At 45.9% G+C, this 14559-nt stretch overlaps 1 protein-coding gene across 33 annotated transcripts in view; it reads right to left on the bottom strand.

The window, feature by feature from the left end:
* CACNA1C (calcium voltage-gated channel subunit alpha1 C) overlaps positions 1–14559 on the bottom strand; it is a 611497-nt gene that overhangs the window by 152891 nt on the left and 444047 nt on the right. For all 33 annotated transcript variants that reach the window (XM_077340079.1, XM_077340052.1, XM_077340055.1 and 30 more), the window contains exon 9: positions 13117–13289. In XM_077340079.1, coding sequence (XP_077196194.1) covers positions 13117–13289 — 173 coding nt within the window. The remainder of the gene's footprint in view (positions 1–13116; positions 13290–14559) is intronic.

Below are 14559 nucleotides of genomic sequence, written 5' to 3'. Positions count from 1 at the left end.
AGCTATTTGCTTTCTGGAATTTTTTTTTTTAAAGAATACAAATATTAGCATCTCTGCTTCCACAGTTACATTTATATTGAGGGGGGTGGAATCCTGCCCATCAGTTCTAAGATAGTATAACTTTTGGAGTTCCAAAAAAAAAATCTAGCAGGAGTTGTGTGCTGTGAGATCACAAGCAAGCTCCACTGGCAAAAATGCAGCTGCACGTGACTTTTGCTAGACCTCATGCGGATAAGGGATGAGCTTAGGAAGTAGCCGGAGCAGTGGGCAGCTTTGACACTCAGAAATGGATTATTTCTGTCAACAAAGGAGGAGAAAAAGGTACATATCAGTCTAATGTCCTCCGAAGAAGGAGAGAGCAAACTTGCATGGTTTTCTACCCCAGATACAGAACTTCAGTTCACAGACGTGCTAAAATATTCTTGCCTTTCTGTGAATGTATTTGGTTTCCTGCTAGGCTCAGCTATTTTCAATGGCATTTAGGAATCAGTACACCTTATTTCTTTGTTGGCAGACACACTGTCTGGCCACTCTGTTGGATACTGGGAATCTTGTCAGGTCTCCTAAAATTTCCGTGATCAGCCAACCATGTGGGGAAAATGCAAGGGAAAGTCAGCTTCCAATATCCAAAATTTATTTATTTTTGAATTTACACCCTTCCCTTCCTTGGCGGCTTAGGGCAGCTTACAGAAGGGTTTAAAACAGTGGTCCCCAACCTTTTTATCACTGGGGACCACTCAACGCTTGACAATTTTACTGAGGCCTGGTGGGGAGGGGCTAGTTTACTCCTCTACTCTCAACCACTGCCCTAACGCTCTCTGATCGCTATGGTAATGTTTAAACATCCCTTCAAAATAAGATACAGACACGCCACAACAATGAACATAAGGAACATTTTATTTTCATGGAAATTTTAACTCATGACAATGACAAATCAATGGGAACCCTGAGCTTGTTTCTCTGCAACGAGATAGTCCCATCTGGGAGTGATGGGAGACAATGACACCCGAAGTGTGTTGTAAAGGGCCGGGGGGGGGGGGAGAAGGCGTCCTTCGGGGCCCACCTCCAATTACTCGACGGACCACATGTGGTCCGCTGCCCACAGGTTGGGGATCGCTAGTTTAAAATACATAATGAAATTAAATTTCAATTTGGGTGACCTAAAGACAGGGTTAGAGCCTCTTCTGGCGCAGAGTGGTAAGCAGCAGACATGCTGTCTGAAGCTCTGTCCATGAGGCTGGGAGTTCGATCCCAGCAGCCGGCTCAAGGTTGACTCAGCCTTCCATCCTTCTGAGATTGGTAAAATAAGTACCCAGCTTGCTGGAGTAATGACTGTAATGACTGGGGAAGGCACTGTCAAACCACCCCTTATTGAGTCTGCTGGAGGGCATCACCCCAAGGGTCAGACATGACTCGGTGCTTGCACAGGGGATACCTTTACCCTTACCTTTTAAAGACAGGATGACCTAAGAAGTTTTACTTCAACAGTCTGCATCAGAAGTAGGTGATCGGAAGCAGGTGGCTCCTCAAGGTAGGGTCTTTCTTGTGGTGGCACCCATACCTTCAGAATGCTCCCCCTCCCCCATTGCATTCCTAGAACCTGACCTTCTTAGTCTCACAAGACAGGCTAAGACTATCTAAGCTTTTTATTAGGAGGTTCTTTCCCCCCTCATATTGTCCTTGTCTTTTATGTTGTCTTAAGATGTTTTAAAATGCTGCATGCTGTTTAGTAATCAAATGTTACCTCTTTTAATGGACATTCTTATAAGCTGCCTCAAAAGCTTCTGTTAAGATGCAGGATATAAATGTTTAAAATAAAATTGCATCAGTCCTCTGAGGCCTTATGATTTGATGAGATAAAGCCAAAATGAAGTATAAAGCAGGCCACAGGTGCCCTGTTAAAGACAGCTTTGCTGAACCAAAAGCTAGCAGCAGTGTGTTTCTAAAAAACACAACAATCCTATTGCAGCTGATTTTTGTTTGTTTATTATACATAGGTCCCGATCTTCTTTTAAGGAATACAGAAGGACTTCCCTATAGTTCCCATTCAGACGTTTTATGGGATCCATGCCTGATTAGATTCAGCAATAGGGATTTCTTATATGTCTTCATGTCATAATCCAGGATCACTGATGTCATTAGCAGCATAGCAGCACCAGTGTTTTATGTGCTAGGTAAAATTTTGCAATGCTAACTCTGCCTCCCCACACTCCAAACTCGGTCTCTAGGTGGGGACTGGTGTTTCCCAAGAATTACAAGTGATCCCCAGACTACAGAGCTCACTTCTCAAAAGGAAACGGAAGCTTCAAAAGGCAGACCCTATGGAGCAGACTTTCTCAACCAGGGTTTCATGAAACCCTGGGGTGTCTTGATGGCCCTGGAAAGGTTTCGTGAATGGGTGGGAGTTGACAAATTTGTATATGTCTTTTAAATTTGTTAAACATTTATTGGGTGGTCTGACTATATGTGGTCATGTCAACCTGTCCTGCCCTTCCAAAATGGCCAGTGATGGGCCTGAAGGGGGTGGGAAGGGGAGGGACCCCAGGTGGGCGTGTCCACAGCTCTGCTTCCTAACCATATTATGTACGATCGTGACACTTCTGGGGTTTCTCAAAGCCTGAAGAATGTTTCAGGGGTTTCTCAATGGTTGAACAGTTGAGAAAGACTGATATGGAGAAAGAGAAGTCTTAGAGTGACATCACATCCCTGTTGAACTCCTTCCCTTTCCCAGTTCTGCTTCCCTAGCCCTTCCCCATTTCCATGAATTCCCATGCGAGAGTTGTAGGGATGCCAGTCCCCACATGGTGGACTCCTCTCCAGGTGATATAGATCAGTTCTCCTGGATAAAATGGCTGCCATGGAGGGTGGACTCCAAGCATTATATTCCTCCTCACCCCAAATCCCACCCATTCCCAGCTCTACCTAAGTCTCCAGGCATTTCCCAACCCAGAACTGGCCACCCGAGAAAGTTGGCAATCTTATTCCAAACACACCCTAGTACAGTACTCCTTCCTGGCTTTGCCACTTGTCCACCAAATAAATAAAATTTATATACACTCCCGCAATCCCAAAGTGAGGCCATTATCAACCAGCTGCAAGATCTTGAGTAAAGATCTCCCCCTCTGTTACTCCTGGTCCCAGCAAAATGTTAATCCTGCGGTTGCTGTTCAAATGTGGCATTATGGAGAATCTCTGTCCACCCTGGAGCTGGAAAACAGATTTACTTACCCAGAGATCCTTGCAACATGACCAACTCTTCATTTTCAGTAGTCAGGCTGCCTCCTTCAATCTAGTTCAATTCTGCAAACTGCTTTGTTGATACAAGAGTCCTTGTCTCATCTCAGGAGGACCACAATTTCAGGAATAGGCTTATGGGCCTCTTTCAAAGAATGGGTGGTCTTTTGTTCTACAATGGGTGCTCAGTTTAACTAACATCTAAGTGGTCAATTTCTTTTCACTGTCTTGGTTTGTCTCTCTGCTTAACTTAAAAAAATGAAAGGATACTTTCATTCTGCTATGTTTTTTTAGTCAAGTGCTAGAGTGCCCTGGAAACATTTTTTTTTTTGCAAAAAGTACATAAAAACCTGGGACTCACTCTGAGATTGCCTTTCTTAGGTTCTTAGAATTTATACGGATAGTAAGAAACTAGTGCTGCAACCTGGAAACCTGAACTGACAATTTCCCTAGAATTTCTTTCTTGCAAAATGAAAGATTTATAAGATTGTAACCTTTATTTCACTAGCATAAATAGATTTATTCAGCAAAAAGTCTATACAATGCAGAATTAATTAATCATCACAAGATTTCATAGCCCACATGGGCTTTTTTAAAAGAACAGACAAATACAATAGATCCAGCAATATCTATGTCAACTAACAAAGGATAGATTCAAGTGGATAGTCATGTTGAAGAAGTACAACAAAATTTTGAGTCCAATGGCACCTTTAAGATCAACAAATCTATAATCCAGGAAAAGTATTATTTTATTTATTTATTTATTTGATTTCTATACCGCCCTTCCATATGGCTCAGGGCGGTTTACATACAACATAGGGAGATACATGGAAGAAATTAATATCTGTAAACCGCCCGTGGCGCCGCGGGCGCCACGGACTAAATAAAACAGTAAGGGGTTCTGGGGCAGGATGTGTCCGGGATGAGGAAGGGTCCAGATTGGACCCTTCCTCATGACAGACAATCGGAGGTACCAATCGGCAGGCGCAAAGCGCCTGCCGATGGTCCCTCTGATTCCCAGCCCCAGCAATTGTGAGCCGTGCGCAGCGTGGCTCGCAGTTGCTCCCGGCCTGACGCCTAAGGGAGCCCCCGGCAGTCGTGCGGAGTGCGGCTGCTGGGGGCTCCCTGCCCGGCGGCCTGACGCGCCTCTCGCCGCATCAGGCCGCCGCTGCCAAACCCCCAGGACTCCAGCAAGACATGCAGCCGCTCGCCAGCCGCTCGCCGCTGCCGAAAAACCCGGACTCCAAGAAGGACTGCAGGTAGTCCCCCCCCATACCCACTCTCACTGCTAGCGCCCATTGCATTTCGAACTGCAAAGGGCTATATTTCTAGTATAACATAAACCAATACAACAACAATAATTTAAATAACACAATTTCAGTAATCTTAAACAACAATATAACAGGAACAGGAACTTAGCTAAGGCTCTCAGAGAGGTAAGAGTGGTTCAGGCCATGGAGGGGATGTCTTAGGGGGGACCTGTTATCCGTCTCAGGCAAATGCCTGGTGGAGGAGCTCCCTTTTGCAGGTCCTACGGAATTTTGGGAGTTCGGACAGGGTCCTGATCTCTTCAGGGAGCTCGTTCCACCAGGTGGGGGCCAGGATAGAAAAACCTCTGGCCCTCGTTGAGGACCAACGTGCTTGTTTGGGGCCAGGGACCACCAATCAGTTGGTGGTGGCAGAGCTTAATGCTCTTTTGGGGGTATAGGCGGAGAGGCGGTCTCTCAGGTATACTGGGCCCAGACCGCATATGGCCTTGAAGGTAAGAACCAAAATCTTAAGCCAGATCCGGAATTCAATTGGGAGCCAGTTGAGTTGTTGAAGTATAAGCTGGATGTGAGATCTCCACGGTGTATTGGTGAGAATCCTGGCCACTGCGTTCTGCACCAATTGCAGTTTCTGGATCAAGGATAAGGGTAGGCCTGCGTAGAGCGAGTTGCAGAAGTCCAGTCTAGAGGTGACTGTTGCATGGATCACTGTTGCTAGGTGTTCTGGTGCCAAATAGGGCGCTAGTAGCTTGGCTTGGTGTAGGTGGTAGAAGGCCTGCCTCGCTACTCTTGTGACCTGTGCCTCCTTGGAGCTGTCGAGGATCAGCCCCAGGTTTCTGGTGCAGTGGGCTACTCCGTCCATGTTGGATAAGCATGCTTCCTCACTTGGTCCCTTCATACCCAGCCATAGGACCTCTGTCTTTGAAGGGTTGAGCTTCAGACGACTCTGCTTGAGCCATTTTGTCACTTCTTCCAGGCATCTGGTTAAGGTTTCCAGGGGGGAATTGGGGCAGTCTTCCATCAGGAGGAAGAGCTGGGTGTCATCTGCATATTGGTGTCAACCCAGCTGAGCAAGAGGGCGCATGAAGATGTTAAATAAAATAGGAGAGGACTGCTTCCTCTGGGACTCCGCATATGAGCTGAGGACAGTTGGATACTCTCTTACCTATTTCAACCCTCTGTCTGCGACCCCGGAGGAAGGAGATCAGCCATTTGAGAGCTGTCCCCCATATCCCAGCATCGGCAAGGCAGTGAGCTATGAACTCATGATCTACAGCAGTGGTCCCCAACCTTTTTATCACCGGGGACCACTCAATGCCTTTTACTGAAGCCCGGTGGTGGTGGTGGGGTAGTTTACTCCTCTACTCTCAACCACTGCCCTAACGCTCTCTGATTGCTATGGGAATGTTTAAACATCCCTTCAAAATAAGATACAGACACGCCACAACAATGAACATAACGAACATTTTATTTTCATGGAAATTGTAACTCATGACAATGACAAATCAATGGGAACCCGGAGCTTGTTTCTCTGCAATGAGATAGTCCCATCTGGGAGTGATGGGAGACAATGACACCCAAAGTGTGTTGTAAAGGGCCGGGGGGGGGGGGGGAGAAGGCGTCCTTCGGGGCCCACCTCCAATTAGTCGAAGGACCACATGTCGTCCGCGGCCCACAGGTTGGGGATTGCTAATCTACAGTGTCAAACACTGTTGACAGATCTAATAGTATAAGCAACGTTGACCCGCTTCAGTCTAGCTGGCGATGGAGGTCATCTGTCAGGGCAACTAGTGCCATTTCAACCCCTTGCCCAGGCAAAGTTATCACTTTGTTGGGATACATATATATTAATTGGCCCAAACTCAGTTCTCAAAGTGCTTGTAACTTCAAGATTCTACAGCATTATGCTGATTTTAAAAAATAAAATAAAATAAGTTATCTGAACTGTAAGCTCTCTACTCCTTGCCTGGAATAAGAATAAAACACCTTTCAATATTCTTAACTACCCACCAACATGCTGTCTGCTAAATACGTTTGTAATTTTGAAGGCAGCTCTCCACAGGAGTATTCCTTCAGGCATTTCTGCACACACAACACCATGCGTGATACTAACCATTACGTTATCATAAAATCTTATGGGGTGCGGAAATGAGGCAGACTGTAAGCCCAGACAGTGTTTTTACCTCAGAACCAAGTGGTTAAACAAGGATTCTTCCAGTTAAAGGGCTTTCCTCTTAAAGCAAGTTATTTAAGCAGGCAATCTGCACTTCTTCAGACACACACTAAAAATGGATAAACTGAATGGGGCGGGGGAGAGAACAGAAATGGATTTAATGGGTTTACAGGAGTCACTTTGGTCGTTTGCATTCCCAGAATTGAGGCACAGAATTCATAGAACCGAGGTACTGATAACATTACCTTGAATAGGCCTTGAGTGGGCAGGTGTTATACAAGCTTCCCTCACACAGTTGTCAAAGTAAACTAATTCCCAACCTTAAATATCCCTTGCTATTCTGGTGATGGTTCCTCATGTATTTTAGTCACCAGGCCTATGTAATCTGGACAGAGTTAGAAGAGAAGCAGGGTATCTTTACACTGAATGACTCAACAGAGGAAAACGGAGGAACGCTGGATACCTGCAATCAAGCTTTCCCCCAGTTATGTCATACTAATATGAGAACATCAGCCTCCTTACGATGGCAGAGTTTAAATATGCAAAGTGCAGTAAAGCACCAGCTGTTTAAAGAATAAATAGCTTTACTAAGAATAGCAATACGTAAAAAGAGAATGAGAGAGTCCTAACAGTCAACTAAATGAAGAAAAAAAAAGGGAGGAAGTGTGCTCAAAAGGAGCAGGAAGTCTTCAAATAAGCCAATTAGGATATAGGCCTGATTTTAAAGAGGCAGGATACATCACAGTAGTGTGGTTGCTGTGGGGAAGCTTAGGGGCATGGACACCCAGACATTCAGTGATGTGCGTGGTGAGGGTTACTACTGACTCAGACTACTTAACAATGAGGATGAGAGAGGAAGAAGAAGAGTTGGTTCTTATATGCTGCTTTTCTCTACCCAAAGGAGTCTCAAAGCGGCTTACAATCACCTTCCCTTTCCTTTCCCCGCAACAGACACCCTGTGAGGGAGGTGAGGCTGAGAGAGCCCTGAGATTACTGCTCAGTCAGAACAGCTTTATCAGCGCCATGGCGAGCCCAAGGTCACCCAGCTGGTTGCATGTGGGAGAGCACAGAATCAAACCTGGCTCGCCAGGTTAGAAGTCCACACTCCTAACCACTACACCAAACTGGCTAACCACTACACCAAGAGTGTTATTCCTATAACAGCAGAATTTATTAGGAAGCCTTTCCCTGAAATATCAGACAGGCACTGTATTGTGAAAACCAACCTTTGTGTTTTTCTTTTCTTTTAGGGATCTGTAAAGCGCTTCTTCACTCTGTGGCTCCTCCCTTGCCAAAAGAACACATGGCTCTTTAATTATCCCCCCCTCCAGAAAACAGGGAGCAATGGCAGCACATCTAACACCATAGGTTTTACTGTCACGCATCAGCTGTTATGTATGCAATCTATGTTGTCCTAATATAGGCCACAATGCAGATGACATAGGCAGAGAGGTATACCAAAAGATTTTCATCAGGTGTGCAGTCAAGATCAGCTGTACGATGTAAATCCTCCTGGTAATTGTGAAGTTTGCAGAATGCCTGTGTTGTGTGTTTAGGATGTTTTGGGCTTTAGGATGTTTGGGGCTGATCCTGCGTTGAGCAGGGGGTTAGACTAGATGGCCTGTATGGCCCCTTCCAACTCTATGATTCTATGATTCTAAGGCCTGTATGGCCCCTTCCAACTCTATGATTCTATGATTCTAAGGCCTGTATGGCCCCTTCCTACTCTATGATTCTGCGATTCTGTGTTCCACTGGCCCTCTGGAGCCAGCAAAGGGACCCTTTCCCGCATTATGAGATTGTTCATAGAGCTGTGGCCTTTGATTCCCAAGCGAAGACAAAGAGCCAAGCCATAGCCTCTTCCCATGCAGGAGTTCTACGAAAGTATTTTCACGTCTGTGTCCTTCCCTGCTTCCCTCTGCACGCGCTCACAAAACAACCCGAGAATACCACCGCTATACTAATGCCTGCTCCTGCAGTGCATCCGTCAGGCTCCCTTGTGCAACGCCGACAATGGCTAGAATTTGCAGCTAATCTTTCCTTAGTTACTGGATTATTTTCCACCTCAATGGAGAACGATAAAAGTAGACACCGTCACACTCTTTCCCCTCTCTCTTTCGATCAGTTTTTTGACAGATCATAAATCATCCCGTGACATCGGCTTTTATTTTGTGGCATTTATGCCGGAGGAGGCAAAGGGAACCAGGCTGGATGACAGTTGTCTGCAGCTGTTAATTGGGGAGCTAAGGAGATGAACTGATCACAGCTTGGCTCCCATCCTGCGCTGTTTTATGAGTCCCATGCAGGCAAATGCTGTTGTGCCTTGGCTCGTGCCTTGACTGCTCTTGGTTCGTTTTGGTGTTATGGAAATGAAATGCAGCAGGGAAAAAGAAGACCCCTCTGCTCCCATTCCAAAAGGGTGTCTACCTTTCCCAGGGACTCCTGCCATATCTCCGGCAGTGCGGCAAAACAGTGTAACAAAAGTTCAGAAAACTGCTGTGCCTTAATGGCTACAGTTGTCCTGTCCCCCTACCTCATGGAATGAGTTCCCGGAGGAGCTAAGAACCCTGATGGAACGATGTCAGCTTCACCAGGCCTGCAAGATGGAGCTCTTCATTTGGTTGAGGCCAGGAGGTGGTTACCATCTAATGACCTCCCCTCTATAGCAGGGGTAGTCAACCTGTAGTCCTCCAGATGTGCATGGACTACAATTCCCATGAGCCCCTGCCAGCAAACGCTCATGACACTTGTAGTCCATAGACATCTGGAGGACCACTGGTTGACTACCCCTGCTCGATACAATACCACTCCCCACCAGCCCGGCCTTTTCCCCTCATGCGGAAAAGGTCACAGTGAGGCTATGAAGAGCTACGGGAGAGTCTTCTCCAAGCTGACAGTCTCCAATTTTGCAAAACACTTCAAAAACGTAAGAAAAGGCTGCATTATATAGTCTGCTGAATGAAAATGAACTTGCAGAATCCTAAAATAGCAGTCTGTTGAACCACTCCACCCTGTAGGTAGATTAGGCCAGCTGGAAATAGTTTCCTTGCATGAAAAAAAACTCTTAGTAGCTAAAAGAACACCAAACCTTCTTGCTTATCAGGAAAAAAGGCCTAGCCATTCCATTTTCTGCTATGCTAATTTTCTACCTGCAGATAGTTTTTAACATGAGGATCATTCAATAATAATATCTCCCAGCTGCAATCTGAAATGTCTCTTTTTTTTTGACTACCTCGGGACTCATCCCCCTCATCCCTGCTGTATCAGCTATATAAACAGACCACGTTCCTTCTAAAACAGGACGCAAAGTGGATGCAATTAAACACCCAGTCCCTCTCAAAATCACATTACATGAGTAAAACCAGAAACAGCTTAACAACCAGGCAACACTGCTAGCCACTCTCAAATATCCTTCCGAATGGGTTGGTTCTGCAGAGCTTTCTAAAAATGAGGATAGCGGATGCATCCCTACCATTCTACGGAAGGCCGTTTCACGATCCAGGGTCCAAAACCAGAACAGAGCAAATTTTACTTGTCCGAAGGGTCAGGCAGGGAGGACAACAGATGAACGGGTGCCTTTTAAACCCAAAGAAGTGTCCAGGTTGTCTTCAAGGGCAGCCCCACATGGAATGTGTATACTCTGTACTCAAAAGCACTATAGCTTGTATCATTGTTGTTAGATTGTCTGGATACAGGAAGTGAAATGAAAGAGTGAACCTCCGAACGGACACTGTAGTTACAATCCCACGGAAGCACTATGGTTGTGTGGAACAAGTGATGGAGACAGGCATATTGCACTACCCTGCAGGAGGAAGTATAGGCTAGACCAGGCTTTCTCAGCCAGGGTTTTCTGAAACCCAGAGGTTTCCTGATGGACCTGGGAGGGGTTCCTGAATGAGTGGGAGTTCATTAACTTTTTTATCAGGTGACAGAATCCTGTATCATCACGTCAACCTGCCGGCCCTCCCAGAATTTATTTGTTTGTTTGTGTATTTATTTATTAATGTATTTATTATTTTGACTTATTGCTCGCCACTCTCACAGCTGGCTCGTGGCAGGTTACAGTTTGTCCGTGTTAAAAACCCCATTAAAATCCGACTAAAACCATTACAGACATTCATCCATATACAAAACAGACTCCTAAAATATTTTAAAATATTTTTAAAACCATGGCGGTCTACAACCCACTAACTCCCAAAAAATCTAGTACAGGAGTGGGAGGAGGGAGCGCAGACCACATAGCGGGTGCTTAAGCTCTTAACACTGGGGGGGCTCATCAGATCTTCCTCGCCACGCTGGCCTCAACCATAGACCTGGCAGAAGAGCTCCATTTTGCAGGTCCTGCGGAATGTTGGAAGCTCCCGCAGGGCCTGCAGCTCCTCTGGGAGCTCGTTCCACTAGGTAGGGGCCAGGACCAAGAAGGCCCTGACCCTGGTTGAGACCAGGTGCGCCTCCCTGGGGCCGGGAGGCCAATGATGGGCCTGGAGGAGGTAGGAAGGGGAGGAGCCCCGGGTGGCTGAGTGCACAGCTATACTTCCTCACCACATTCTGCATGCCTGCACCACTTCTGGAGCTTCTCGAAGCCTGAAGGATGTTTCAGGGGTTTCTCAATGGTAAAAAAGTTGAGAAAGGCTGGGTCAGACCATGAGTAGTTTTGCCTTGTACGGCACTGTCTCCAAGGTCTGTGCTTTCTTTGGCACCCAGGATTTACATATCAGAATAGTAGAAGGTACTCTCAGGAACATAACGAGATGGAAAATAAACCTTCTCCTTGTTGCATTCCGCACACATCAGATAATGCAGTTTCAATGTGCTTTTGCGATTGGACTTTCTTGTGCAGAACATGATAATCGACTTCTAAAGTGCATTGAAAGTGCATTATCCAATGTGTACAGAACGGGCCCTTGTCTCTGCACCTTGACTTGGCCATTCAGGGGGGCAACACCGGACTTTTACGGGAGCTGTTCTTGCTTAAAAGCAGAGCTATTCCTCTTCCAGACACGAGTCCCAGGCCAGCAGGGGAGGGGGCAGGAGCCCCTCCTCCCTCTGTGCTGTGGGCCCCAACTGGGCTCCTTTCCCCACAGCTGCAGTGTGATCATGAAGAAAGCAAGCTGGGTATGGGACCCAACTAGTAAAAAAACACAATGCGTAGCTTGGTTTGAAGCAACCACCATCTTACATGGACTTACATGAACAGAACTGGCTCAGGCAGGCGACATACAATAGAGGAATCAAGAACAGAGCCTACATTCCCCCAAATCCCCATACAGGTGCGACACAGAGGAAATGAAAACAAGAGCCAAACAATGTAATGGTGTATGAGAAATTCTGACAAATTAAATGTACATGAAACATAAAGTTTGTAAAAAGAAATTAAAGGGACCTAAATTAATTAATTTCTGCCTTTCTGGCAGAGTTAATCTAGTTAATTCCTGCTGTACTTCATACACATTGGGCCTGTTAGAGTTCAGAAAATTAATTAAAATTAGTGTCTTTAAAAAGTCCCCAGAGCTTCAGCTCAGTTTTGGAACACAAACACACTTGCAATTCCATTAACTCACAGGAAGATGAATGTTTTTCTGTACCAACAAAGAATTCTTTCTGATAGAACATACCCCCTATTACCATAGAAGAATAGCATCACAAATCATGATGCTATTTTGATGCCATGCAGGTATTACACTCTGGTATTACAAACAAATACATTGGTAAGACTGCAGGGCCTGTGCAGTTATTCTGTGCTAAAATAATAAAGACCAGGCTGGAGTGACCAATATGCTATGCAGTTGGCTACAGTCACTCACTGCCCTTTCTTTCAAAACAAGTCACCAGGTCAAAGACTCGGCAGCAATTAAATAGGGGACTAAAGCACATTTTAGACTGTAATTGCCCAGAAGCTCTCATGAAAGTACAAGCTGGGCCAGGCTTTCTCAACCCAGGTTTCATGAAACCCTGGGGTTCCTTGGTGGCCCTGGAAGGGTTTCCGGAATGGTTGGGAGTTAATTTAAAAAATATTTTTAAAATTTGTTAAACATTTATCAGGTGATATGACCATATGGGGCCATGTTGACCCACCTGCCTCTCCCAAAATGGCCAGTGATGGGCCTGGGGGTGGGTGGGTGGGAAGGGAAGAGGCCCCTGGTGGGCGCGTACACAGCTATGCTTCCACTTCTGGGGTTTCTTGGAGCCTGAAGAAAGTTTCAGGGGTTTCTCAATGGCGAAGAAGTTGAGAAAGGCTGATCTCCACTTTCAATTCATTGTATGCAAAAAATGTATGCCCCTATAGGGCAAAAGTTAATCATGTAAGAAAATAGCAAACCATCTCAGCAAGGTTTTGCGGTGGTTTCTGGGCATGTATGAGCATAGCTTCTGAACATACATCTCATCTTGAACATTAATCCCCAGCTAGGGACGCAAAGGAAATTGAGGGAATTTGCTTACTGTTTCGGGGTTTCTCCTCATCCATTCCTTCGTCTTCATTTTCTGGGTCAATATCTTCTGCCTGAGTTATCCAGTCCAGGTATCCTTTCAGGTCCTCCTCCAGCTGCTGTTTCTCCCGTAACTTCTGAAAGTCACCCCGAGCTTTTGCCTTCTCTCTTTCCTTAGAAAACTCCCTGGCAGGTGGGAAGGGATAATAGGACGAGAGCAAAAACAAAAGAATAATCACTGTGGAAATGTCAGATTTCCCACTATGACAGTTCAGTTACCCATATGATTTAATTTTAACTTATATTTAGTTAATTTCTTTTGTCTTGCCCTTCCTCCAAGGACCTTAGGGTGGTCCACCTCACTGTCCACTCCTCAGTTGTCTTCTTCTCAAACAGCCCCCGTGAGGTAGGTTGAACTGAGCGAGTGTTTAAGGTCACCCGTGAGCATCCATGTTCGAATGGATATCTAAACCTGGGTTGCCCAGTTACTAGCCCAACATTCTTTAACAAAACACCCCCCCCCCAAAAAAAAACCCTTTATTTAAGATTTTACAAGTAACAAAAGGAAAAGGAAAGCAAACAGGAATAGAGGTTAAGAGGTTTCCAACTGCCTCTATGACGATTATAAATCAGGTTGTTATCTATAACACTATGGCCGATTATGCATAGCAGCGGCTGCGCTGGGCCGCTGCCGGTGCCTTGCAACGGGGTGGCATGCCATAACCCACCATCATGGGGGTGGGAAACTGCCCCATTCAGCTCTGTGGCATCGCAAAGCTGACCGGGCGTTTGTGTCCCTGCCGGGACACCGTAGGCTGGGGGAGAAGCCTATTATGCATGGGGCTGGCCAGGCAGGGCTTTGGATGGCGACCGTAGCATCACGGCGAACGCAGAAGAATCCACATTTCCCTACCGTGGGCTATCCGGGGCCCTGATTCAGGCCAGGGCTGGGAGGCATCTGGGATGGTTGAGACATTATGCATAATTGGGGATTAGCTCCACAGCTCTGTCTCCGCCAGCCCAGCCTTTCCGCCCCATGCATAATCGGTCTATGATATATAAAAGAATTTAAAGCCACATTTCAATATTTCCAACATTCTAACCTCTGTACCATGTATAGGTGTCGTGCCATCAAATTGCTTCCCACTAATGGTGAGCCATGTATTAATGACCTCCAAAAGTGCTATAATTAATAGTCTTCCAAAGTGAGTGCTGTGACTTCCTTTATCAATCCTCCTCATGTTAGGTCTTCCTCTTTTCCTGCAGCCTTCAATTTTTCCTAGTGTGATTGTCTTTTCCAGTGAGTGTTGGCTTACAGTGTGACCAAATACCTGTAAACTCTGGGATAGAGCCAGGAAGTGGCAGGATTTGGGGCAAGGAGTATACTCAGTGGAGTATGAAACCATGGAGTACACCCTCTAAAGCAGCCATTTTCTCCAGGGGAACTGATCGCTTT

Source organism: Paroedura picta, chromosome 5, assembly GCF_049243985.1.
Source record: "Paroedura picta isolate Pp20150507F chromosome 5, Ppicta_v3.0, whole genome shotgun sequence".
Lineage (NCBI taxonomy): Eukaryota > Metazoa > Chordata > Lepidosauria > Squamata > Gekkonidae > Paroedura > Paroedura picta.
The sequence above is the reverse complement of the archived record's forward strand: the minus strand, read 5'-3'. Positions and strand labels throughout refer to the sequence as shown.